At 38.1% G+C, this 26,321-nt stretch overlaps 1 protein-coding gene across 1 annotated transcript in view; it reads left to right on the forward strand.

Moving 5' to 3' along the window:
* LOC126187970 (voltage-dependent calcium channel subunit alpha-2/delta-3) overlaps positions 1–26,321 on the forward strand; it is an 865,148-nt gene that overhangs the window by 795,674 nt on the left and 43,153 nt on the right. The window contains exons 21-22 of the mRNA XM_049929356.1: positions 4,550–4,663; positions 4,769–5,021. Of these exons, the coding sequence (XP_049785313.1) occupies positions 4,550–4,663; positions 4,769–5,021 (367 nt within the window). The remainder of the gene's footprint in view (positions 1–4,549; positions 4,664–4,768; positions 5,022–26,321) is intronic.

Below are 26,321 nucleotides of genomic sequence, written 5' to 3' on the forward strand. Positions count from 1 at the left end.
TTGTGTACTTCTTTCTGAGTTACCTAATATTTATCGGGAGATGTACCATGTGAGTGCTGATTGATGGGTGGATGATCCCTAGTGTTGGTATGGTGTTTGACACTGAGTCATCTGATCTACCTCCAATACACTGGACTTAAATGCACCCAAATTGACCATGAATGGCCAACACGCACAAACTGTTTCCTCAGAAAAGCCGGGACTTCTTGGCAGCTGGATAGTAGATACAACAGATTGGCACTCATCAATGGTAGGGCAACATGATTGTATGTTCATAACAGTGAACTGAGCTTCCTGGACCGGTATATGTGCCCCTATGCCCATACCCTTAGGGATGAGCTGCAGCAGCTGTTCATCACAGTTGGTGTCCCAGTCCTCTCCTTATCAACTTGTTGTTATGGTGATGAACATATATATTTTTTTCTGTGAGGCTGAATGTCTTTTTGTCCTTATGTGGAGCAAAGGAGGTTAAATTAAGCACCAAAACTATGATGGTGAGATAAGTGAGTGTTCAGTCATAGACAACTGCCTAAAGCAGTTGTTGGTTGTGTGTACTGAGAGCAGCTTTGTAAATCTGGAAATCCAGTCTTTCACAGACAGTGACTACTTGTGAGGTGTGCAAGAAGCCCCATCCCAGGGTGACATTATGGGTCCATTGTTGTAAAACAACAAAGTCAAAGGACTAGATTCTGTCATTCTTAGATATTCTCACAACATAGATCTCTGTTGCTTGGACGTATTTTCCCTGTGTAACATTTAGCACAATAGCCATGGAATCTCAAACAAGATTATATTCTGGTGGTGATGAAAAGTATCTGGTATCACATAATATATGCCCGCATCTCGTGGTCGTGCGGTAGCGTTCTCGCTTCCCACGCCCAGGTTCCCGGGTTCGATTCCCGGCGGGGTCAGGGATTTTCTCTGCCTCGTGATGGCTGGGTGTTGTGTGCTGTCCTTAGGTTAGTTAGGTTTAAGTAGTTCTAAGTTCTAGGGGACTTATGACCACAGCAGTTGAGTCCCATAGTGCTCAGAGCCATTTAAACCACATAATATAACAACCCAGAATCGACTAACACGTGGACAGATTGATCATTGATGATTATGTCAATGCAATTTCCCAATATATTAGCAACTGTCATCTATGGAAGATTTTCATTTGTGGCTGCCTCACTGCCACACATGGTTAGCTGATTTTGTTTCCTGATTTTGGTGGTAGTGGCCTGTTAGAGAGTAACCTCGAAGAGTGTGAGCTGTGAGATAAGCTGTGAGATACCTCCTACAGGTCAGCAATAGTGTCTGCAGTTGTCAGGAGTACATAAAAATGTTTTGTTGTTTAACATCCTACAGTGTAATAGCCATCAAACCCTCTATGTCTTCTTTTAAAAAAGTGTACAGCGTGCCAGGCCATCAGCAATGGGAACATACCAGCATGTTGTCCTCCATTCTCACACAATCTAATTAATGAGGGAGCCAGTTATATTTACATCATTGACTACCTTGGATGATGCCTGAGAGCTGCAACCAAAGTCTGGGTTTTCCAGCTCTATTCCTCAGTGTTGGTTTACCTTGTAGAGATTGGGGACAGTTATTGACAAATTGCTTCTTGAATTAGCAGTGCTGCCTTCTCTTGGCTGGGATTGATGCTCAATGCTGTTACATCCAGTCACCTGGGTTTGATAATAATATATGTCATAAATCCTTATTTCCCTCTTCTATTTGCCATATTAGCAGTGTGAGATACTTATGGTTATCCAAGACTGCCATCAGCATGACATTCAGAAGTCTGTCAAACACCTGTTGGTGTGCTCTTTTCTGTTTCTTTTCCTTGGCATGTTGTGCTGACACCACTTGATGAAGTCTTCTGTTGTGATGACTCCTCAAAACAAGTTCTTGATAGACATCATCAGCCATGCCCTTCATGAGATATAAAATCTTATTCGCTTTTTTGTTTCACTGTGTGACACAGCACCAAACACTATTTGTGTATGACTCTATTGTCTCTCTGTGGTGTCTGGCTCTATTCTTCCATTGTTCTCTGACTGTGCATGCCTGCTGCTGATTGCCACCAAGAAAATTTGTCCCACCTTTTGAACTTTTCCTTGTTGTTCTCAAATCACTGATGGGCTGTACAGTCCAAGTAAAGGTAGCCACTGGGAAGGAGCATCATGTATTCCACATGTTGCAGTTATAACAATGAAAATAATTAATTATTGATAATATAATGTAAATGGACAGATAAAAAGATATACTCACCAAGTGGCGGCAGCAGAACACACACACAATAGGATTTAACTTTCACAAACTTTCAGAGGCAGTGGCTCCTTCTTCTGGTTGAAGAGTGTAAGGGGAAGAATGAAGGGTGAAGGAAAAGGACTGGAGACATTTAGGGAAAGGGGTACACTTCAGAAAAGTCACTCAGAACCCCAGGTCAAGGGAGACTCGCTAGACGGAACGGGCAAGTCTCCCCTGACCTGGGGTTTTGGGTGTATTTTCTAAACTGCACCCCTTTCCCTAAATGTCTCCAGTCCTTTTCCTTCACCCATTTTCCTTTCCCTTCAACTCTCCCGCCAGAGGAAGGAGCCATGGGCTCCAAAAGCTTGTGAAAGTTAAATCCTTTTGTGTGCCACTTGGTGAGTAGATATTTTTATCTGTCTATTTACATGTTTTGGATAGCAATACAATCAAATCCCTTTTGCCATTTTGTCTGTTGACTGAACATTTCTAACATACGGTGAGTAGAAATCTATCCTTTTCATAGCATTGTCATTATTCCATCCTGGATTTGCCATTGTTTTATGGGAATTTCTTTTATGTTATTCCATAAAATGTTATTATGTTATCTTTTCACTCATTATACTGTCCCCTTTTTAGTATAATTAATCATGTGTGCTGACTAAAGTGACTGGTTTTCACTGAACATCTTTTTTATTTGTAGTGTATTCTTAACTGCCCTGTTTTCAGTAGGCCTAAGCATCTGTTTTATTATTATCAGTATTTTGACAAGAATGGATTGCTACTCACCATAAAGATGACACATTGAGTTGCAGACAGGCACAACAAAAAGACTACTACACACTGAGCTTCTGGGCAAAACCTTCTTCAGAAAGGAAATTACATGATCTGTTCTTTTTGTTTTTCCAACCTGGACTTTCCATAGTTTGTTTTTTTATTATTATTCTTTATAGTCAATTCATCTGTTCAAACTGTTTCTGGAGCTTCACTTGGGCAGAGGTATTACAATTTTTTAACCTTTCTTTCTTTATCATACCTTCTCTTTTCCACCTGTAGCTTTTCAGAGGGAAGCAACTGGTTTCAAGTGCTGAAGATCAATTATCATTATGGGCTGCTGCTGTCAATAAGTTTACTAATGCCTTTGCCTTGAGTTCTGTATTTTCAATAAAATTTATGTTTTCTTCTGTGGAAAAATGTTGACATCACCCAGTAATAATGTAGTTACTTTATCTAAGATCTGCACTTTTTAGTGGAACATAAATGTTTTCTGCCTTGGAAGAAATGTCATTATGTTCTACCGCTGTTTGTAAGTTGACTGATGCCTCTCTCATTAATATGTCCATTGTGTTTAAACATTGTATTTTCAATTAAATTTTTTTCACTGCAAAACTGTGGATCTCTATCAAATAATGTATTTACTATTATCTAACATGTGCAGTTTCTAAATCAATATAAAATGTTTTTTTCCCTTATAGGAAGTTTTGGTTGCATGTGAAAAACTGTTGATGTCTTTATTCATTAAAGATGCTTGGTATTTGTGCATTTACATTTTATGCATAAGAGGATTAGAAACTTTTATATTTGTACCTGTCTGCTGGTATGTTATTGACTGTATTGTTTTTGCTCCTTTAGCTTACAAGAGAAAGTTTTCATTACAAAATCCCAGGCCATTTTTGTGAAATTAATTGATTATTAATGAACAGCTTGTAATAGAGGATTGTTATATCATTTGTGAATTGTTCTTGGTTTTGAAAATGCATAGAATTTTATATTTGTAGTTGTGAAAATTCATGTTTCTCCTAATTTTACATATTATATGACCTTTAGAAATTTTAACCTATTCCAGTTACACTTCAGGCTATAATACCAGCACCAATATCTGGCCTGGTCATTTTTTTTATTTCTACAGTGTGGTAAACAACAAATGCAGCTACTGGCAACAAATGTTGTAGTTCATGAAGCAAACAGTATACTCATAGAATATGTATGTACATGAGCATCATAGAATGATATGACATTTGAGTTGGTTCTTCCCATCTGGCATCAGTCATCTGCATTCTTTTTAAAGGAATTTTTAATGTCATATGTTTCCTTTCAGATTCAGTGAAGAACTTAACCAAAGCAAAAGCAGTGCTTCCAGCTGTGATGTACTTTCTTTTCAAAACCTGCCAAATTTATAAGATTTGTAGAGTACTGTATGTACAGAAAAGGAAGACTTTCCAAGTATTTTTAAAATAATATGTTACTTTGTCCTCATGTTCTTTCCATTCAATATTGCAGTCTCATTAGTTTTGTAACACATTTTCCATCTTTACAGACAAGGATACCAAATGTTTGGGGTGACATTATCATTCATAGCAACACGAAGTGGATTACTACGTTGGCAAGATCATATTCCTCCTAGTACAACTGACAGCAGTCAGCCAATACGGTAATCTAAGATCAGTATGGTAATCTAAGATTTGTGAGATATAAATTATGCATTTGAACTGAGTCTTAATGCCCATATACTTTCATTTTTACTTTTTTATTTCAGTCATTTTAGTGAAGATAATCGTCGTGCAATTGATGAAGTTTGGTACAAAAGGGCAGTTGACCAACATAATATAGAACCAGAAAGTTTTGTTTTCTCTGTTCCATTTGATATTGGTTCGGTGCCCAAAACCCTGGTAACAGCAACACATGCAGTTTTTGTAGAATCAAAAGGTCATCAAGCACCAGCTGCTGTGGTTGGCCTCCAGTTCCAACATTCCACATTGGCTGCTCACTTCCTGAATATTACAGCAACAGTAAGTAACACACTAACTATTTGTTCTGATTCTGAGTCTGTTTCTGAAGAAAATAATAAAGAGAAGCTGAAAGGGAACATAGCATATGTTTGGTATAGTGCTGAGAAATGGTTCAAACAGACTGTTCCACTTAGCTGCTGCCACTTTCAAATGGTGTATCTTAAACACCTGGGACTTTGATGGCATGACTATCCTTCACAGGGCACATTTCTTTGATTTTCTGTGGCAGATGAAAGATTGTCTTAACCTGTGTTTGTTTAAAATTCACCCTATTTTTCTGGATGTTGCTCCACAAAACAGCAGGAATATTGTACACTCATCCCATTGTGTGAGTAGACCAACTAACTACTACTCATCTAGAATGTTTAAGAAGGGTAGCTTTTCTTCTTTCTCCATTTATAAAGTAAACAGTGTGCTGAGATGTGTGCTGTCCCGTGATTAGTGAAGAGATGAAGTGTTTTCTTGTCATGCCGTCAGATCAAAAAGGAATCATCAGTACAATAATAAAAACAACATGAGCAAAGAGAAGCAATTTTTAAGGTATGATTTTCAAAATTCTCCAGGAAAAAGAAACTATACCTGGTGAAAAAGGTGAATGTGTGGCCATTCTGTTAGCCATTTCATAATATCTGTCCCTTTAAAAAATGGTCAGTGGTGGTTATCGTAGTTAAATGACAATATATTCAGTGACTTCTGTATCTTAAATGTAAATACTTCTAAGAGCCATACTTTTCAGTCCTTACAGCCTTGTACTGTTCCAATTTTTACCACCATCTTCATTAATTTTCAGTAAGCCACTTGAAATGTCAGTGGACTACCCATGATAAAGGAACAACTAAACGGGCATGGGAAAGGTGCAGGCCATCAAGTCAGTTGTTACTTTACAAGAGTCCATCAATCTTTTATTTCACAGATACCAAAACCACTAATAAAATACAAATGATGATAGCTGTTTGTGATGAATACAATAAGTGACAATAATTAATGCCAGCAACAGATTCAAAAAGTCAACAGCAGCTCAAATTTCAGCACAAAATTAGATAAAATAACTAAGGAAAAGCATTTGGGCAATTACTACAAAAGTTCTTCAGTTAAGCCAAATGATGATTAATTAGTTAATTTAAACAAATAAGATGCACCAATTTAGGAAGGACTAACAAGCAATTAGTACAATCAAATATAATTTAAAGTTTAGGATAATGGGCACTTCAGGTTAAATTAACGTGCAGTTGCTACAAGACAGAAACTCAGCTTATGGGGGATGCCGAACCAAGCCAGGAGGCCACAGCATCTCAGAGGCTACAGTGAGATGGGAAGTGGCATGCCGCATGTGCGCATATACGCAGCCAATGAACTGGTGAGTAACAGCTGACACCCTGGGGAAGTGCCTCCAAATACCATGAACAGTTCGGAAAGCCGAGAGCAAACAAGCAGACATCTGATTCATGCAAAATAATCATAGAACGTAAAAGACAAGAAACTCAAAATTAATCTTTCAATAAAATATAACAAGAAGTTAGTGGAATAATGAAGATATCACAGAGCTACTCGAACACATTAACATAAGTGACTTAAAAGATAACAGGCAAATCTTGAGCACTAACACTCAAACACTTAGAATAGTAATTGTATTTAGAACAATAAATATTCATTTTTTTGAAAGGGGCAAAATGTCACCAAAGTTATGGAACTTAATTATCCAAATGAGGCAAATTCACTGGGCTGCTTCTGTTTGCATAACACAACTGTAGGAAATTTTATAGTCATTACATCAGTCAGGGAATCAACAGCTTCCAATACCAATAAGACTGTTTCAAGCTCAGTGGTCACTAATACATGTAGTGGCCTAGAATATATGACACAATTAATTTCAGGCCCGAATGGGAAGATAAGCAGGCATTGAACAAGTTGCAATTAAAGGAAATTTTAAAACACGTAAAATATGTCACTCAGATAATTTCAGACAGAGGCACAAGAAAGTAAATTTAATACTTGAGACAAAGTCATGGAGAAACACAGGCAATCTCGCATAGCGGGAGCAGTTTCAACAAAGGAGCACATATGTGAATCAAGTAACGAGTACCTCACCCCCAAAGGGCAGAACAGATGGCACCAGAAAATGAACAGCACTCCAACACCCACCTCAGTAGCTATGCCTCCTTAATCCAGGATAAACCATCTGCATCAACATTAGGCCCAAGTATTGCTGCCCAACACAGCTGTACTGACCTCCAGCCACTTAGACAACCATCAGCCTATAAGCTCCATGAACAGCTCACCGTACATCACATGTGCCTCTTGTCTTTCTCTCATCAACAATGACTGACTGCCTGCCCATATGGTCAATAACCCTCTCCAAGAAACAACAACCAAAGAGTAAACTAACAGGCAACCAAGGTGCCACCCAGTGACTAGACAGAGACGGGTTGCGCCAGTAGAGAAATATGAAAGAACATAGAAAGAGCCGACACAGCCCACCACTACCTTCTTAATATTAATTCAAGTGCCCGTCTCCTTGGTTGAGTGGTCAGCGCACCTGACTGCCCTGCAGCAGGCCTGGTTTCAATCCCCAGCTGGATTGGAGAGTTTATCTGCTCGGGGACTGGGTGTTGTGTTATCCTCATCATCATTTCATCATCATCAGCATGCAGTCACCTAATGTGATGTCAACTGAAAAGACTTGCACCTTGGCTACCAAACTTCTCCATGTGGTAACTTCCAGCCATAAATGCCATACGATCATTATGTTTTCATTTAATTCAAATTAGTTACTGGTCTGAAAACTCTGTTTTCAGTTAGTGCCATCAAACTTTCATTGTCTGTAGTTTTAAATAGCTTCTGTTGGCTCTTTCAAACAAATTTTAAGCAAAAAGTATATATATTAATGCCAGAGTAATTTATTCATTGGCTTAACAGCACCATATCCATAGAGAAATAGTAAATAAGCTTGAGGAGACATTGATTTTCATCAAGAGGTTACTTAAACTGAAATGGACAACAGTGACTAATGTATGCATTAATATTTTTATTGTTATGAACTTAATTCATGTTGTTTATTTTAATGAATGGTAATAATATGAATTGAACTTTTAGCAAAAAAATTAGTTATTTGAAAAGTTGAAATATTTTTTTAAAACACATCAGTACGCAATTTGGTTTTGGTTGTTCTGAGTAACAATATTAGACAAATATCAGCCAGTTACTCATTGTACAAAATTTTTATAGACATTTCCACATAATTATGAATGTATTTCCACAGTGATTCATTCAATTTTGTTCTTTAACTCAGAAATAAGCAAGTTGTTCGCTTATATAGTTGACTTCCTGGCCAACTCTGGCCTCTAAGGCGAGAGATGACATGATCTGGAAATTTATCATTCAATAGTGCATGTGATTCATGCATGATATGACAGTATTTTGCTAGAGCCACTTGTTTTTGCAGTCCATACTCTCCGATTATGGCCAAAGAATCTCACTTTGCATCATGCAATAATGTACGCCATTCACTATCACTGCATTACATGTAATATTCTCCAAAAAATATAAAGCCCAATCCTCCTGCCAGGCCAAAATTCACTCCAAACAGTGGCTCATTGTGCATTCATACAAAAGTGTTTCATGAGGATTCTTGTTTCCTGATAGAGCCATGCAACTGTAAGTGCCCCTTATCATCAAAGGTAACATTCCTCATAAAACAGTCAACCAAATTTTGGTTTTCTCACTTGCAATTGGTAGGTTCACCACTTGCAAATGGCTGATAATTTAGTTGTTGTATCAGTTGAACCTCATAAGAGTTTAAATGAAAATTGTTTGTCAGAATTAAGTGCTTGGTGCTCCTCAAAAATTCAATTAATGTGATTCAAGGTGAGTCAGGCTCAGGGACTTTGGACTACACTCTCATTTACTGTGGCAGTATTTTGCATATTGACATTGTTCTGAAGTGTTAACATCAGTAGGTGAATCACTTTTCTCAAACTTTTCAATTACCCATCTAAGTGTCAATGAATTGGGTACATATTGCCTAATGAAAAGGTCTGCCATTCACAAATTGAGTCTAAAGAACTTCCCCTGTACTTGTAATAAGTTTTGCCGATGATAGTGCGTTGTTCAATGGTAAATAAATTCATTTTCTCTAACAACAATCTCTCTAAACAACAACTTAGCAATTGAAAATGTTGCCAACAGATCAGAACAAAAGTGATGCAAAATTTAAAATGTGCATTCTTATCGAGACACCATATATTTCTAGTAATTCAAGAGTGCAATTGGTACCTGCACTAGAGGTGGAGGGACAGGGAGGAGCAGGTAGGGCCAGACTTCATGTCAGACTTGCAGTAAATGAGAAAATAAAAGGGTTGTCAGTAAAATAAGGTTCCCCTGGTCCTGCAGTCATGAGGAATGCTGTTACGCAGAATCCAGCAACACTGGCATATAGCTTGGTTCTCCTTCTCCCATTTATCACCCTGCCAAGCTCTCTGTGATGCACAATCTTGACTTGGCAGCTGTTAGAGATGGAGATTCCACTCGCACATCACATCAGGTGCCAATTATGATCCGTTATTCGTTTTTTGTGTGCAACAAAGACTACACTGGTGGACATTCATTCCCAACTGTGTGAAGTCTGTGGAGAAACATGTATGAGTGTACAACATGTGCACAAATGGTGCAGAGAATCCAAAGATGGATGTACAGACTTCCATTACGAACTGTATTCTGGGTGGCCATCGGTTTCTGACGATACAATTGTGAAAGTAGAAGAAGCAATGCTGAAAGACTGGATGCTGCTTTGTGAGATAATCACTGGTGTCAGCAAGATTAACATTGACAAAATTTTGACAAACCATTTAGGGTATGCAAAGCAGAGCCGAGAATGCTTATGGAAGGCCAATCCCATCAACAGATTTGGATGGGATATTACTACACAACTGCCCTAGAGCCCAGACGTAGCCTGAAGTGACTTCCATCAACTGAAGAAACACCTGGGTGGGGTGAGGAGTTTAAAAAAGAGGTTTTAAGCTATCTTTGTGGAATGATGGGAGAGTTCTATGGTGCAGGCGCACAGAAGGTGGTACAAAGCATGAAAAAATTCACTAATCTCAATGGCAATTATGTCAAAAAATAGGCAAAGGTTTAAGTTTCCCACATATGTATTATTCAATGCCAATAAAAATGTTTTTCATTGTGAAAAATAATTGGAAACCTTATTTTACAGACAATCCTCATAGTTTTGAGAGTTCATAACAAATGGCTCTTTGTTCATTTGCTACTAGTCACTGTCCATTAAATGTTCAGTCTTTCTTCAAACTGACACTGAATTATTGTGGTTTTCTCTTTTGTGGGGGCAGGGTGTGAGTTCAGAATGCAAAGAAATTTTTCTTTCTGTGTGAGGGGAGGGTCACAGCTGTCCTCCCATGTTTCTCACTAATTATGTCCTTGATAGAACTGCTGCTGACATACTCATATTTTTTATATGATTATTGACATTTATTGGTTTGAAAAGTAGTGATGAAGGAATCACCAGACAGAATGCATGTAAATTAAAGCAAAACAGTTGTAAGACATTTTTCATGGTTTCTGGTAACAATTTCAGCAAATTCCAGCTGAACTTTGATTTGTCCTCAGACAATCAATTGGTTGTGGTATTACTTCAATTTTACCTTGTATATTAATTAATATGGTGAAATCTGGATTATGAAATGACAAAAGTACTGCCTTTAACACTGTTTATTATAATCACTGTTCAGAACACAAAATTAGCGACTTCTATTTATGCAGCCCCATGTGTAAGCATCATGTCTGCCGTCAGATATAATGTGTCCCCTCCACTTACTGTCATGGTACAGACTGCTCAACTGCCACTTATTGCTAGCTCACCCAGATATTGTCAGTAACTAAATAACAAAGATAAAAAATTACATGGGCATGTAAAATATTTATTAGAAACATATAGAAATATGCCCCCCCATGAACCATAGACCTTGCCATTGGTGGGGAGGCTTGCGTACCTCAGTGACACAGATAGCCGTACCGTCGGTGCAACCACAACGAAGGGGTATCTGTTGAGAGGCCAGACAAACATATGGTTCCTGAAGAGGGGCAGCAGCCTTTTCAGTAGTTGCAGGGGCAACAGTCTGGATAATTGACTGATCTGGCCTTGTAACATTAACCAAAACGGCCTTGCTGTGCTGGTACTGTGAACGGCTGAAAGCAAGGGGAAACTACGGCCATAATTTTTCCCCAGGGCATGCAGCTTTACTGTATGGATAAATGATGATGGCGTCCTCTTGGGTAAAATATTCCAGAGGTAAAACAGTCCCCCATTCAGATCTCCAGGCAGGGACTACTCAGGAGGACGTCGTTATCAGGAGAAAGAAAGCTGGTGTTCTACGGATCGGAGCGTGGAATGTCAGATCCCTTAATCGGGCAGGTAGATTAAAAAATTTAAGAAGGGAAATGGATAGGTTAAAGTTAGATACAGTGGTAATTAGCGAAGTTTGGTGGCAGGAGGAACAAGACTTTTGGTCAGGTGAATACAGGGTTATGAATACAAAATCAAATAGGGCTAATGCGGGAGTAGGATTAATAATGAATAAAAAAATAGGAGTTCGGGTAAGCTACTACAAACAACATAGTGAACGCATTATTGTGGCCAAGATAGACACAAAGCCCATGCCTACAACAGTAGTACAAGTCTATATGCCAACTAGCTCTGCAGATGACGATGAAATGGAACAAATGTATGATGAGATAAAAGAAATTATTAAGATAGTGAAGAGAGACGAAAATTTAATAGTCATGGGTGACTGGAATTCGATAGTAGGAAAAGGAAGAGAAGGAAATGTAGTAGGTGAATATGGATTGGGGGGAAGAAATGAAAGAGGAAGCCGCCTGGTAGAATTTTGCACAGAGCACATCTTAATCATAGCTAACACTTGCTTCAAGAATCATAAAAGGGGGTTGTATACATGGAAGAACCCTGGAGATACTAAAAGATATCAGATAGATTATATAATGGTAAGACAGAGATTTAGGAACCAGGTTTTAAATTGTAAGACATTTCCAGGGGCAGATGTGGACTCTGACCACAATCTATTGGTTATGAACTGTAGATTAAAACTGAAGAAACTGCAAAAAGGTGGGAATTTGAGGAGATGGGACTTGGATAAACTGACTAAACCAGAGGTTGTACAGAGTTTCAGGAAGAGCATAAAGGAACAATTGACAAGAATACAGTAGAAGAAGAATGGATAGCTTTGACGGATGAAGTGGTGAAGGCAGCAGAGGATCAAGTAGGTAAAAAGACGAGGGCTAGTAGAAATCCTTGGGTGACAGAAGAAATACTGAATTTAATTGATGAAAGGAGAAAATATAAAAATGCAGTAAATGAAGCAGGCAAAAAGGAATACAAACGTCTCAAAAATGAGATTGACAGGAAGTGCAAAATGGCTAAGCAGGGATGGCTAGAGAACAAATGTAAGGATGTAGAGGTTTACCTCACTAGGGGTAAGATAGATACTGCCTACAGAAAAATTAAAGAGACCTTTGGTGAAAAGAGAACCACTTGTACGAATATAAAGGGCTCAGATGGAAACCCAGTTCTAAGCAAAGAAGGGAAAGCAGAAAGGTGGAAGGAGTATATAGAGGGACTATACAAGGGCGATGTACTTGAGGGACAATATTATGGAAATGGAGGAGGATGTAAATGAAGATGAAATGGGAGATACGATACTGCGTGAAGAGTTTGACAGAGCACTGAAAGACCTGAGTCGAAACAAGGCTCCGGGAGTAGATAACATTCCATTAGAACTACTGACGGCCTTGGGAGAGCCAGTCCTGACAAAACTCTACCATCTGGTGAGCAAGATGTATGAGACAGGAGAAATACCTTCAGACTTCAAGAAGAATAATTTCAATCCCAAAGAAAGCAGGTGTTGACAGATGTGAAAATTACCGAACTATCAGTTTAATAAGTCACGCCTGCAAATTACTAATGCGAATTCTGTACAGACGAATGGAAAAACTGGTAGAAGCCGACCTCGGGGAAGATCAGTTTGGATTCCGTAGAAATATGGGAACACGTGAGGCAATACTGACCCTACGACTTATCTTAGAAGCTAGATTATGAAAAGGCAAACCTACGTTTCTAGCATTTGTAGACTTAGAGAAAGCTTTTGACAATGTTGACTGGAATAGTCTCTTTCAAATTATGAAGTGGCGGAGGTAAAATACAGGGAGCGAAAAGCTATTTACAATTTGTACAGAAACCAGATGGCAGTTATAAGAGTCGAGGGACATGAAAGGGAAGCAGTGGTTGGGAAGGGAGTGAGACAGGGTTGTAGCCTCTCCCCGATGTTTTTCAATCTGTATATTGAGCAAGCAGTAAAGGAAACAAAAGAAAAATTTGGAGTAGGTATTAAAATCCATAGAGAAGAAATAAAAAATTGAGGTTCGCCGATGATATTGTAATTCTGTCAGAGGCAGCAAAGGACTTGGAAGAGCAGTTGAACGGAAAGGACAGTGTCTTGAAGCGAGCATATAAGATGAACATCAACAAAAGCAAAACGAGGATAATGGAATGTAGTCGAATTAAGTCGGTGATGCTCGGGAATTAGATTAGGAAGTGAGACACTTAAAGTAGTAAAGGAGTTTTGCTATTTGGGGAACAAAATAACTGATGATGGTTGAAGTAGAGAGAATATAAAATGTAGACTGGCAATAGCAAGGAAAGCGTTTCTAAAGAAGAAAAATTTGTTAACCTCAAGTATAGATTTAAATGTCAGGAAGTCATTTCTGAAAGTATTTGTATGGAGTGTAGCCATGTATGGAAGTAAAACATGAATGATAAATAGTTTGGACAAGAAGAGAATAGAAGTCTTTGAAATGTGGAGATACAGAAGAATGCTGAAGATTAGATAGGTAGATCACGTAACTAATGAGGAAGTATTGAATAGGATTGGGGAGAAGAGGAGTTTGTTTCACAACTTGACAAGAAGAAGGGATCGGTTGGTAGGACATGTTCTGAGGCATCAAGGGATCACAAATTCAGTATTGGAGATCAGTGTGGAGGGTGAAAATCGTAGAGGGAGACCAAGAGATGAATACACTAAACAGATTCAGAAGGATGTAGGCTGTAGTACGTATTGGGAGATGAAGAAGCTTGCACAGGATAGAGTAGCATGGAGAGCTGCATCAAACCAGTCTCAGGACTGAAGACCACAACAACAACAACAACATAGAAATATGCATCAGAAAAACCACTATCCATCAAATCTAAGATAACATAGTTGACCAAACACATAGGAATCTTATATAGTGTACAAAGATCCCATGATTAAAAATGCCGATTGTGTGCATAATGTCTTGTAATCTCAGATGAAAAACTGCTTACATAACTACACAAAGTTCCTGTGATTAAAAAATGCAGTTTGAATGTATAATGTTGTAATCTTACATGAAACAGAATGTATACAAAACTGCCAGCATTATTTTCAGCAGATTATAAACTATCTGACTGAACACACGGTGTCTTGCAAATGTGACATTAATGTATTACAGAATTTGAATGGTGATGACTTATTTGGCTGCATGGAAGTATTTGCTCACCCGAGTGTTGCTTCTAATATGGGGTACAATTACAAGTTTTTATATGAAAAGTTTTGATGAAAATTTGGGACCAGTTGAAAAGTAAAGAAGTGTTACATAATGATATGAAACAGCCTGACATAAGCCGCAATTGGGCATTGAAATGAATTCTATGGTGACAAGTGAAAAGTTGTCCTGATCCGGGACTTGACATATCTAAAAGACTCAACATATCTGAAAGAACAGACACCATTCTTCACCCCATAGTCATACATATACATGATGAAATGAAATATTCTGACATCGGTCTCAGTTGTACACTGAAATGAATTCAATAGTGACAAATAAAAATTTGTGCCAGATTTCCTGTTTTATGTGAGTGGTCACTTGAATCACCATGTCTATCGAAGCACACTTTCTGTCTGACTCAAATTCCCACCTTGTTGCACACTACCTATGTAGCACTTTCTGTTCACCACACTTATTGCTCGCCACATGATGCTAGATTGCTCCAAGAGTTCAGGAAGAGAGTGTATCCACATTGAAATGATATTATGCCCATCCAGACTCGTCTATTTATATATATATTTGGCATCAACATATCTGAAAGAAAAGATGCCATTCTTGATCCCACAGCCATACATATACATGATGAAATGAAATATTCTGACATCGGTCTGAGTTGGACATTGAAATGAATTCAATAGTGACAAGTAAAAATTTGTGCCAGACTGGAACTTGAACCAGTGGTCACCTTAACCTCTTAAGTTATCCAAGCACGCATCTGTCTGACTGAAATTCCCATCTTGTTGCACACTACTTATGTAGCTCACCCTGTCCAGCATATGCATTGCTTGCTGCACCCTGCTGAATTCAGGAGAGAGAGTACACCCACAGTGAAATGAACTTATGGCTGTCAAGCCATATATGTTTACAGATGTGTGATGTTTATTCTTTCAGATATGTCCAAAAGTACAAACACCACACATATATGAATATATACAGCTTGATGACCATAAGATCATTTCACTGTAGATGCATTCTCACTCCTGAACACTTGCAGGAATCCAATATGATGCAGCAAGCAATGAGTGTGTTGGACTGGGAGCACTATGTAAATAGTGTGTGACAAGATGGGAATTTAGATCAGACAGAAAGTGTTGTTGGATGGTTGAAGTGGTTAAGGTAACCATGTGCATAAAGCAGGGAAACCAGGTATGGCACAAATTTTCACTTGTCGCCATTGTATTCATTTCAGTGCCCCATTAAGGGCATTGTTAGATTATTTAATTTCATTTTGTTTACATACGGCTGCAGGTTCAAGAATGATGTCTGTTATTTCAGACATGTCTAGAAGAGCAGAAACACACATGCACACACACACACACACACACACCCACACACACATGCACACACAAGCACAGAAAGAGAGAGAGAGAGAGAGAGAGAGAGAGAGAGAGAATCATGTCATAAGGAGCAAACATTTCATACTCTTGGCACTAGAAAACCACCCTGATTAATCAAATAGTTGCATGCTACCGAAACATTAGCAGATATGCTATCTTTTATCTTTGGTTTCCATGGTTCATTAGTGCTTTGCTTGTAGAGGACTGTGTATCGACAGTACTTCATGGTGGGATTATATGACCTGTTCTTGTTTCTGCTTGAATGCTGACAGTGAAATTTTGATCAGTGTTTGGTCAAATAACCTACTCTTTGGTTTTGATTAAAAGAAATGCCCACACATCGATTACTTACTGACAAAATTTCGTTCTGAGAACTCACACTGGAGAGGCAGTTGACATGATACCATTAGTGCTTAGTTCTGTCAGCAGCTAGCATCAGTACAAAGATGTACAAGATATAATTACTTGCTGATGAAACTGTATTCTGAGAACTCACATTGGAGAGATGGTTGAAGTGATACCATTAGTGCTTAGTTCTCTCAGCAACTAGTTTCACTGCAGAGATGTACAAAACATAATTAGTTGTTCCCTTCAATTTGAATGGAGTGATACTAATTTGACAAGCACTAGGCCACAAAAATGCCAAATACTTGAAGTTTCCTTGCAGATTAAACCATTGTGCTATAACAGGACTTTAGTGTTATGTGAGACATGCTGTTACCAATTCAGCTGATTACAAATAAACTGCAATTTCCTTCAGCTTCACAAAGATATAATGGCAGAATGAAAACTTTGAGAGTGGATTGTGTTTTGTGGATTATGATTTGTGCCTAGGTAGCTCAGTTCGTAAGAGCTTTGCCTGGGGGGGGGGGGGGGGGGGGAGAAACCACATTCTGGATAACAAATACTTTCCTGATACAATACCATGTAAAACAATACATGGGAAAATGTGACAAATACTGATGAGAAACAGTTAGCTAGCAAACACAGTGTTTCTTCTACAGGCACTTTTGTAAATAAAGATACAACATTGGGACTGATCACAACATCATTTTTATGAGTTTTTGTGTTACTCAAGTGCAATGAACTCCTTTGTTCCATGAGACCTACTTCATGGTTCTCAACTTATCAAATAACGTCAGTGGCATGTCAGGTACAGCAATGTGGAAAAAACTGCTACTGTCCTAAAAGAGCAGTACAAAGAAACACAGAATCTTATTTGTACAGACGTGGAATATAGCTCTTATTTCAAACTGCTGAGACTCAATTGCCAAAGGCGCTTTGGAAATTAGAATGTGTGCCAACAACTTTAACAGAGATGCAGGGTGCATTGCACATGGACATTATACTTTGTTGATGGAAATAGAGATACTGTGAGTGACATTTCATCATTGACACCAGTGTAATCTCTGGTTCCAGTGGCCACTTCTACATTTGTTGCATGTGTGCTATTCCAATACTTGTTAACAGTCAATCGCTCAATTGCTTTCATAATAAAGACAATGGCAGATGTTGTCTAAAGTCTGGCTTTTCATAGAGAATTCTTACAAGTACATCGAGAACAGTTAATACGACAGACTTTTTTGGGCTTGGCGTCATTGTCTGTTAATACAGTTTGAGGCAGGCCTTCTCTTGGGAATATTTTTCTCAGTGCCCAGAAGGCAGGTTGTAAAAAAGTGGTGGACCTCATGTTTATCACAAAAGTGTAACTTAACAATGTGTCCATTACTACAAGCCACACTGAATTTGAGAAAGGCCTTTAGAAGTCTAAGTGTGTTCTTTCCCATGGCTGTCATGATGCTAGCAGTAATGCAAAGTTGTATGGCAGGGCTGCTTGATGTTCTGCACACTTGGTGCATTTGTGAACCAGATGTTCAATGTCTCTGTTGATCACGACCAATACAGATGTCGGTGCATAATGTTCAACATGTGTGTCGTTCATCATTGATCCCAATGTAGAAGACATAACACTTGGGACCTCCTTGATTGGAGAATGACCACACTAAAGTCATTGCAATCTGTAGCCGACAGTATAGCTCCATCAATAACTAAAAGAGGGCTTGCAGCAGGGAAGTTACATAGGTTGGTAACTTGGGAGGCCAGCATTTACTAAAAAAGTGAAAGGCATGCTGAACTGCTGTGCCCTGTTGTGTGCCACAGTTTATTTTGGTGGCTGTTATGGGAAAATTTTGTGCATTGTCTTGGGCTGACAAGTTGATCAGGAAGCAGACACTACTGACAAATGCTGTCTCAAGACCCGTTGATATGCAGGGCAGTGTGTCAGCATTAGCGAATTTAGATGTAGACTTACAGTGAATTTGAAATTGTATCTACTGAGAAGCAAAGCCCATCATTTTGGGTGCTGTGCTGTTCACTCTGGAAGCTTGTTGCATGGCCTGAATATTGCCACTAATGGTTTATGATTGGTGATTAGTGAAAGTGTGCCCCATAGAGATAGGTGCAGAATCTCATGAAGTTGTACACCAGAGTAGACAAACACAAAGCTACTGTGACATACTATTCCATTTTAACATAGGAAGGAGATATATTGTTTTAAAAATACAATAATTTGCATACTGTAAAAGAACTATTTAACAATAAAAGTTTCACATATTCAATACTTGTTCAAAACATAAGAATTATCTTTCATAATCTTTTACAAATATAGTCATATATTCATGACTCAAGAATTATCTCACATGTAATGTGAAAGTTGACTAGATGTCCTGTTAACAATGTCTTTGACATTTGATGTATAGATTTTTACCCTTATTTGAATACATGAGTCTAGGTATTCATCAGTAATTTCTTTCCCTAGTAAGGACCACATGAAATAACTTATTTCTTTTGTCCTTTCTTTCTTTCCAGTATTTTTTCATTCTTTCCATATGTTTCTCCTCTTCTTTCATCTGTCCATATCACACCTGTCTTTTTCTTTGTTTTTTCATTGAAACCCATGAAACTTTTTTACTTTTGCTCTGAACTTTTCTCTTTCTCCTATTCCTTCCTCTGTTATTTCCCTTTCTGTCAGGTGTGTTTTAATTTGTCTGATCCATGTCATTGATGTTTTTTGGTGTCCGCCATTCTCTTTTCATCCAGCCTTTTTAGGTATACAACTCTTCTCTTCCTCATTGTGTCTAAACTAGTTTTTCATAAACTTCTTTATTAGTTCTAAATTTCCATTTCTCATTCTCATATTTTGATCCAAAGACTTTCGCAATTATTTTAATTTCCTTGTTTTCTATTTCATCTAATTGTTTAGTTGTGTTTAACGAAAGGCATTCTGAGGCATAAAGGCTTTCTGGTTTAATGACAATGTGTTCTTGGAGTTTTGCACTTATAGATTTCTTGCTAAATTGTTTGGTAGTTAAAAGGACATCTCAGTTTTCCTTGTACTTGCTAAGTTAGCTTCTTTCTACAGATAATTTTGTTGTAAAATTTCATATAGATATTTAAATTTTGGAGTCTTTTTTTTCATTATTCTGTAATCAGTTTCCAAGTACTTCTTGCCTCCTTTGCATCTGTCATATACTCAGGGATTTCCCCCCAAAAGATTTATGTAGTCTGCTATTGAAGCTGTCTCTTGTAGGAGATTTACCTGCATTGTTGCATATTCTATAGTTTCAGCTAAGATGGAAATTTCATCTGCAAAAGCCAACAGTCAAAACTCAGACTATCCTATTTTCTCCCAATTGAGATTGTTTTAATTCCTTCTTCTTCTTCTGTTCTTTTGGTCCATTACCTGACTGCCTTGTTTAGCATATAACAGAACAGCAGAGGGGACAATTCATCTCCTTGCATTACCCAGTTTTGATCTCAAAAGCCTTGGAGATTACACCTGAAAATGTGATTTTGTATTTTGAATTTGTTAGTGTGCTTTTATGATTGCCACTGCTTTGTTGTCAGCTCTAAACTCTTTTAAGGTGTTGAATATTGCTTCCCTTATGCTTTTTGAAGCCTGCAAATGTTATATAAATACTTTTGGATCTTATTCTTCTATACCTGATTATAAATTTCAGATTCAAACCTTTTCTTTGCTTATTTTTAAATAAATTCACATTTGAGAATAGTGACATACAAAGCTATGTACCTAACAAAGCCTTTACCCGAAATGCAACACTAACTAACGTAGGGAATTAGAAGCCAACAGTTTTTGGGCTCTGCAACACTTTCAAGATGTTGTTGTTGTTGTGGTCTTCAGTCCTGAGACTGGTTTGATGCAGCTCTCCATGCTACTCTATCCTGTGCAAGCTTCTTCATCTCCCAGTACCTACTGCAACCTACATCCTTCTGAATCTGCTTACTGTATTCATCACTTGGTCTCCCTCTACAAGTTTTACCCTCCACGCTGCCCTCCAACGCTAAGTTTGTGTTCCCTTGATGCCTCAGAACACGCCCTACCAACCGGTCCCTTCTTCTTGTCAAGTTGTGCCACAAACTCCTCTTCTCGCATTAGTATTTCGCAGCTGTGACTTATTAAACTGATAGTTCGGTAATTTTCACATCTGTCAACACCTGCTTTTTTTGGGATTGGAATTATTATATTATTCTTGAAGTCTGAGGGTATTTCGCCTGTCTCATACATCTTCTTCACCAGATGGTAGAGTTTTGTCATGAGTGGGCCTCCCAAGGCCGTCAGTAGTTCTAATGGAATGTTGTCTACTCCCGAGGCCTTGTTTCGACTCAGGTCTTTCAGTGCTCTGTCAAACTCTTCACGCAGTATCGTATCTCCCATTTCATCTTCATCTACATCCTTTCCCATTTCCAAAATATTGTCCTCAAGTACACGCCCTTGTATAGACCCTCTATATACTCCTCCCACCTCTCTGCTTTTCCTTCTTTGCTTGGAACTGGGTTTCCATCTGAGCTCTTGATATTCATACAAGTGGTTCTCTTTTCTCCAAAGGTCTCTTTAATTTTCCTGAAGGCAGTATTTATCCCCTAGTGAGATAAGCCTCTACATCCTTACATTTGTCCTCTAGCCATCCCTGCTTAGCCATTTTGCACTTGATGTCAATCTCATTTTTGAGACGTTTGTATTCCTTTTTGGCTGCTTCATTTACTGAATCTTTATATTTTCTCCTTTCATCAATTAAATTCAATATTTCTTCTGTTACCCAAGGATTTCTACTAACCCTCGTCTTTTTACCTACTTGATCATCTGCTGCCTTCACTACTTCATCCCTCAAAGCTACCCATTCTTCTTCTACTCTATTTCTTTCCCCCATTTTTGTCAATTGTTCCCTTATGATCTCCCTGAAACTCTGTACAACCTCTGGTTTAGTCAGTTTATCCAGGTCCCATCTCCTTAAATTCCCACCTTTTTGCAGGGTCTTCAGTTTTAATCTACAGTTCATAACCAATAGATTGTGGTCAGAGTCCACATCTGCCCCTGGAAATGTCAATTTAAAACCTGGTTCCTAAATCTCTGTCTTCCCATTATATAATCTGTCTGATACCTTTTAGTATCTCCAGGGTTCTTCCATGTATACAACCTTCTTTCATGATTCTTGAACCAAGTGTTAGCTATGATTAATTTATGCTCTGTGCAAAATTCTACCAGACGGCTTCCTCTTTCATTTCTTACCCCCAATCTGTATTCACCTACTTTAAAGATACAAATCAGTTTTTAAAGTTATTATTTAAAATTCAACAAGTGTCAAAAACATTTTCAATGGAAGAAGATAATATTCAGTTGTTCAAGATTAGCCCAAGGCAAAGAAACAGACTGGATTACCAGTGAGATCATTTTGAAATCTGTGATTGAAATCTTCCCTCAAATTGGAAATTGTTGGTGCAAGACATTCACTATCATAAGGGATCTCATGTTCTTCTACATGGGTCTTCAGAGTAGGGAAGTGTCTTAACCTACCTCTTTTAAGACAGCACTCCCGTATAAACAGTTTATCAGTAAAAGAATTTACTTCAGGTACCATGTCAGCAATATCTTTGTCATTACCTTGAAACTTCAAATTTAGCACATTAAGTGTTTCTGTTATGTCAATTAAGAAAGAAAAAGTCATATGACAGTGAGGATTTTCAGTATAAGCTGACAGATATTACCTTCTAGCTCTTGCAGAAACAGTTTGATAGGCAGTAAAAGATTTTGAAAATGTTGCAGTACATTTCCCTTAATGAGCAAATGCACTTCAGTATGGGGAAGTAAATCTCCATACTGCAGTTCCAGTTCATCAGCCAGATCTTTGAAAAGAGTGAGATCTAATTTTGTTGACTGTTTTCACAACAGTTTTCATAGTTTGATTAAAATTTAAAAACTTAACACCCAGAGACAGCTGATGTAAAAACTGATGTAAAACTCTGGAAAACTTTCATCTCTTTGGCACTGAGCAAGAGAACTGTTTTCAGAGTCACTTAAGGCTGCAGCTCAAGGTAATGCTTACAAGCTATTTTCCCAAATAGGATGGGTTGCTTCACAGTAAAAAATGTATCTTCTGCTTTTGCAAGGCCTATCGAAGAAATTACTTTCAAAAGTTGTCTTTGACAGTGAAATTATTAAAAATCATCCTTACAGAAACTGGCAGCTGAGCAGTGCCAGCTGCATCATTGCAATCACCTAATTGTGTTGAAAAATAACAACTCACACACAAGTCTGTTTTCAGCTGAGAAAAAACATCATTAGATATTGTTTCAACTCCTCTTGTGACCGTTCTTGATAAAAGTTGAAGGGATTCAATGGCAGCCATAGAGCAACATTGCTGCTTGAATGAGAGTAAATATAATTATTTAAAACTGCAAAATAGTAATGTTCACTTTGAACTCTCATTGATTAGTCTCACCAAAAATAAATAATAAAAAAGGTTCCTCCACTAGGTACAGAGCATGATGTTCTTTTACCAAAAATTTAGACTGAAACTAATAAGAGTGAAAAAGTCAATAAAGTTGTTGGATGATGCAAACTTAGCAGTAGAATTTAATACTCAACTTTTTGGTCTTCATTTCTGCTTTGTTGCTGATGTGCTGTTGTCCATAGTAAGTTGCTGTAAAAAATTGTAGCAATCTTGCCACATCACAGAAATCATCAATGAAAGTTCAGGCATTGCAATACTTTATTACTGTCTAGGCAGTGTGGAGCAACGAACAACTGGCGTTATAAACTGACTACATCTTGACTCTCTGGAAACTGGCTACAATATGCACAATGACAGTGCTGTTGCATTTCTATTTATACTTTTAGTAACAATCATTAGTATTGTTTAAGATGCAAATTTACAAAATTGCAATAGAAAATCACACAGAGATAAACTGTGGACAGTGTAATTTAGGTACATTATTTCCTGATGAGTATATGTAGGTAGTTTGTCAATATATGGAAATTAACAATGTGAATTACATTTGATTATTTTAGAAGCAAAATGTAAGTTGCATTGCATTCCTAACATAAATTGGATTTACAAATTAAATATACTTCCATTTAATAGTAGCCACATAGTTCAAAATGATTTCCAGGGCTGAAAAACAGTATATTTTTACATTTTTAATAAAGAACTGCATAATTTCGCTTTAATTACAAATGATGTTGCAAGTATTTTACATTTATGACCTACTGTACTGCCAACTTTGATGAAATAATGCATACATTTTGAACAGATATGAGGCAAATATAAATTCTACTGAACATTGGTAATCATTAAAGAATTTAGCTAATTAGTGGCTTCACTGTTAACAAAAAATATTCGAACCAATCGGATAATCTGGATATTAAGTATACTACTTCAGTCTGATGTAGTCATGAGCTTGCTATTTAGCTTCTAACCAGAACTTCCTTATTAACTGCATAGTAATTAGTATCAAATTGCAATATTTGAATGTTTGACAGTATTTTATATGAATATAAAATGGCTCTTTGGAGGTTGTTCTGTAACAGCTAGCTCAGACTTATTTTTCAAATTCTGAAACAACTCATTGGCAGGTTCCTGAAATGCTTCTTTTATGAATTCACCATCTTCACAGGGTTTCCTCCTTTTTGCCAATACATTTGAAAAAGAATAAGATGTAAGAGTGTCAGCAACACTTTTGTCTAGTGGTTTTGTGAACAGTTTTGCTGAAAACTTAAGTGGTCTTCAAGTTTCTTGATTTTTTTTTTTATTTTTGCTATTCGTAGTATAAAGGAAATTTGGCATTCAGACTTGGGTAAATATTTTTGAAATGTTTCTCAACATTTCTCATTTTCACAAATTGTATAGTAACTTGGCACAAATAAGTGCATGTGCCATTTCTTTCTGTTATGAAAACTTCACGTTCCCATTTGGAGTGAAGATGATAAATTTTACCTTTTTGTGATACTCAACTCATTGTGAATGAAGTTACACTACCTGTTATTTTCTTGATACAAGGTCACATTTGAAGATAGTCACAAAATCTCCATGATGACCAACTACAAACTTTGAGATAACTTTCACTTTGTCATGGCGAACAGGGATGGTGTTCTCACAAAGTGTGTCAGCAAGTATCCATGCTCAGTGTTTACAGCACACAAAAACTATTTACAGCATTCTGCCTATGTCCGTTCCATGCGCTATTACGTGCAGAAGTTGGTAGTGCACTGTAGTGGCATGAAACTCAACAATTTCTCTCAACATGTGCCAAACCAATAATGCACAAAGAAAAATCAAATAATGTAGCAACATGTTGTGTGCAGGTGGTAGTTGATTGAACTAAGGCAAGAAACACGATAGCGTATGATTTTTTGCACACTCAGTACTCAGGTATCTGCCAGGTAAGCACTCACGATCTACCAGTAGATTGGGATGTTGTAGGCTGCTGCTGTATCTAATGGCTAAGGCCTCTCATACCATCTGGGAGTAATTTATATGGGCAGGTGTTGGCATTTATTTAAGCATATGTGATTGGCTGTTCAACCCCTGCAGTGTTTGTCTGAGGTGGTACAGCCCCTGTGCCATAGACTGATGCATTGATTACCAAGATCAGTAGTTGATTGGATTTAAATGATGCTAGGCATGGGGCAGATCAGGGGTGTTTTTTCAGATGGCCTTTTTTTGCAGGCGTCAAGTCGGTGAAGGATCTCGTCTCGCCATTGTCTGCTGCCACTGGTAACACTGAAAACACAATATCATGTGGCGCAGAGTGATACTTGTGGCCTTCCTTCAGCACCAGATGCTGAGGAAGGTGGAGCAGTGTCCAATGGCGGCAGACATAAAGCAATTCCGCCGGCAGTGGTCCATCTCATGGATGCAAATGATCGGAGGCAAGAAACAGTTGCAAGGCTTGATCCCTGTTGTGAGTGTTGTGAAGTTTGGCCATCTGCTGCTTGAAGGTTCTGACAAAATGCTCCGCTTCTCACTTTGACTGTGATGGAACAGTGCACTAACTACATTCCATATTCCATTGCATTCACAGAATGTTTCAAATTCATTTGACATGAACTTGGGGCTGTTGTCTGACACTATGACTTCAGGCAAACTTTTGAGGCAAAAATAGAGGACAGTGCTTGAACTGTACTACATGACATTGTTGAGTTCATTGGCACAGCAAAGGAAACCTGCTATAAGAGTCTACAACAATCATACAATGAATGTTCCAAAAAGGACGTGCAAAGTATATGTGCACTTGTTGCCGTGGTTATTTTGACTTAGGCCAAGCAGAGAATTTTTGTGGTGGAGTGGACTGATTTTCCACACATGCGTGACACTGTGACATCATCTGTTGTATTTGTGTGTCCATAGACTACCAAGTACAGTGTCAGCGCGCTGTTTCGTATGAACGATCCCCCAGTGTCCTTGGTGAAGTAACTACACTTCCTTTTGCAAAGCTTTAGCGATCAACACACATGACTCTCCACTGTCATTTTGAACAAGAATCACATCTTGCTGTATAGAGAGGCTACGCTGATTTGCAAAGTATCAGTGCATTACAGAGTTCTTTATGCTATGCAATGAGCGAGGCCTGGATGTGCGAATGTATTTTAGCAAAATGTTCAAATCTGAATCAGCTTCTGTGGCCTGTTAATTTTCCTATAGTTCAGAAGAAATGATTGAAGCGATTCAGAATTGTGGGCATTGGTGTGATAACAAGATGCAGCAAAAGTGTCAAAGTCTGTATCAGGGTCAATTGGAGGATGTGAAAGTGCGTCCGCATTACCATGTTGAGCTGTTGGATGGTACACAACCTCGTACTGGTTTTGAGTCAACAACAAAGCCCATCTTTGCAATTTTGGGGCGGTTTGTACAGGAACCGGCTTCATCATATGAAACAAGGACTGCAATGGCTTATAATCCGTTACTCAGTAGAATTTTCTGCCGTACAAATAGTGGTGGAATTTGGTTACACCATA

Source organism: Schistocerca cancellata, chromosome 5, assembly GCF_023864275.1.
Source record: "Schistocerca cancellata isolate TAMUIC-IGC-003103 chromosome 5, iqSchCanc2.1, whole genome shotgun sequence".
In the NCBI taxonomy this organism is placed as follows: domain Eukaryota; kingdom Metazoa; phylum Arthropoda; class Insecta; order Orthoptera; family Acrididae; genus Schistocerca; species Schistocerca cancellata.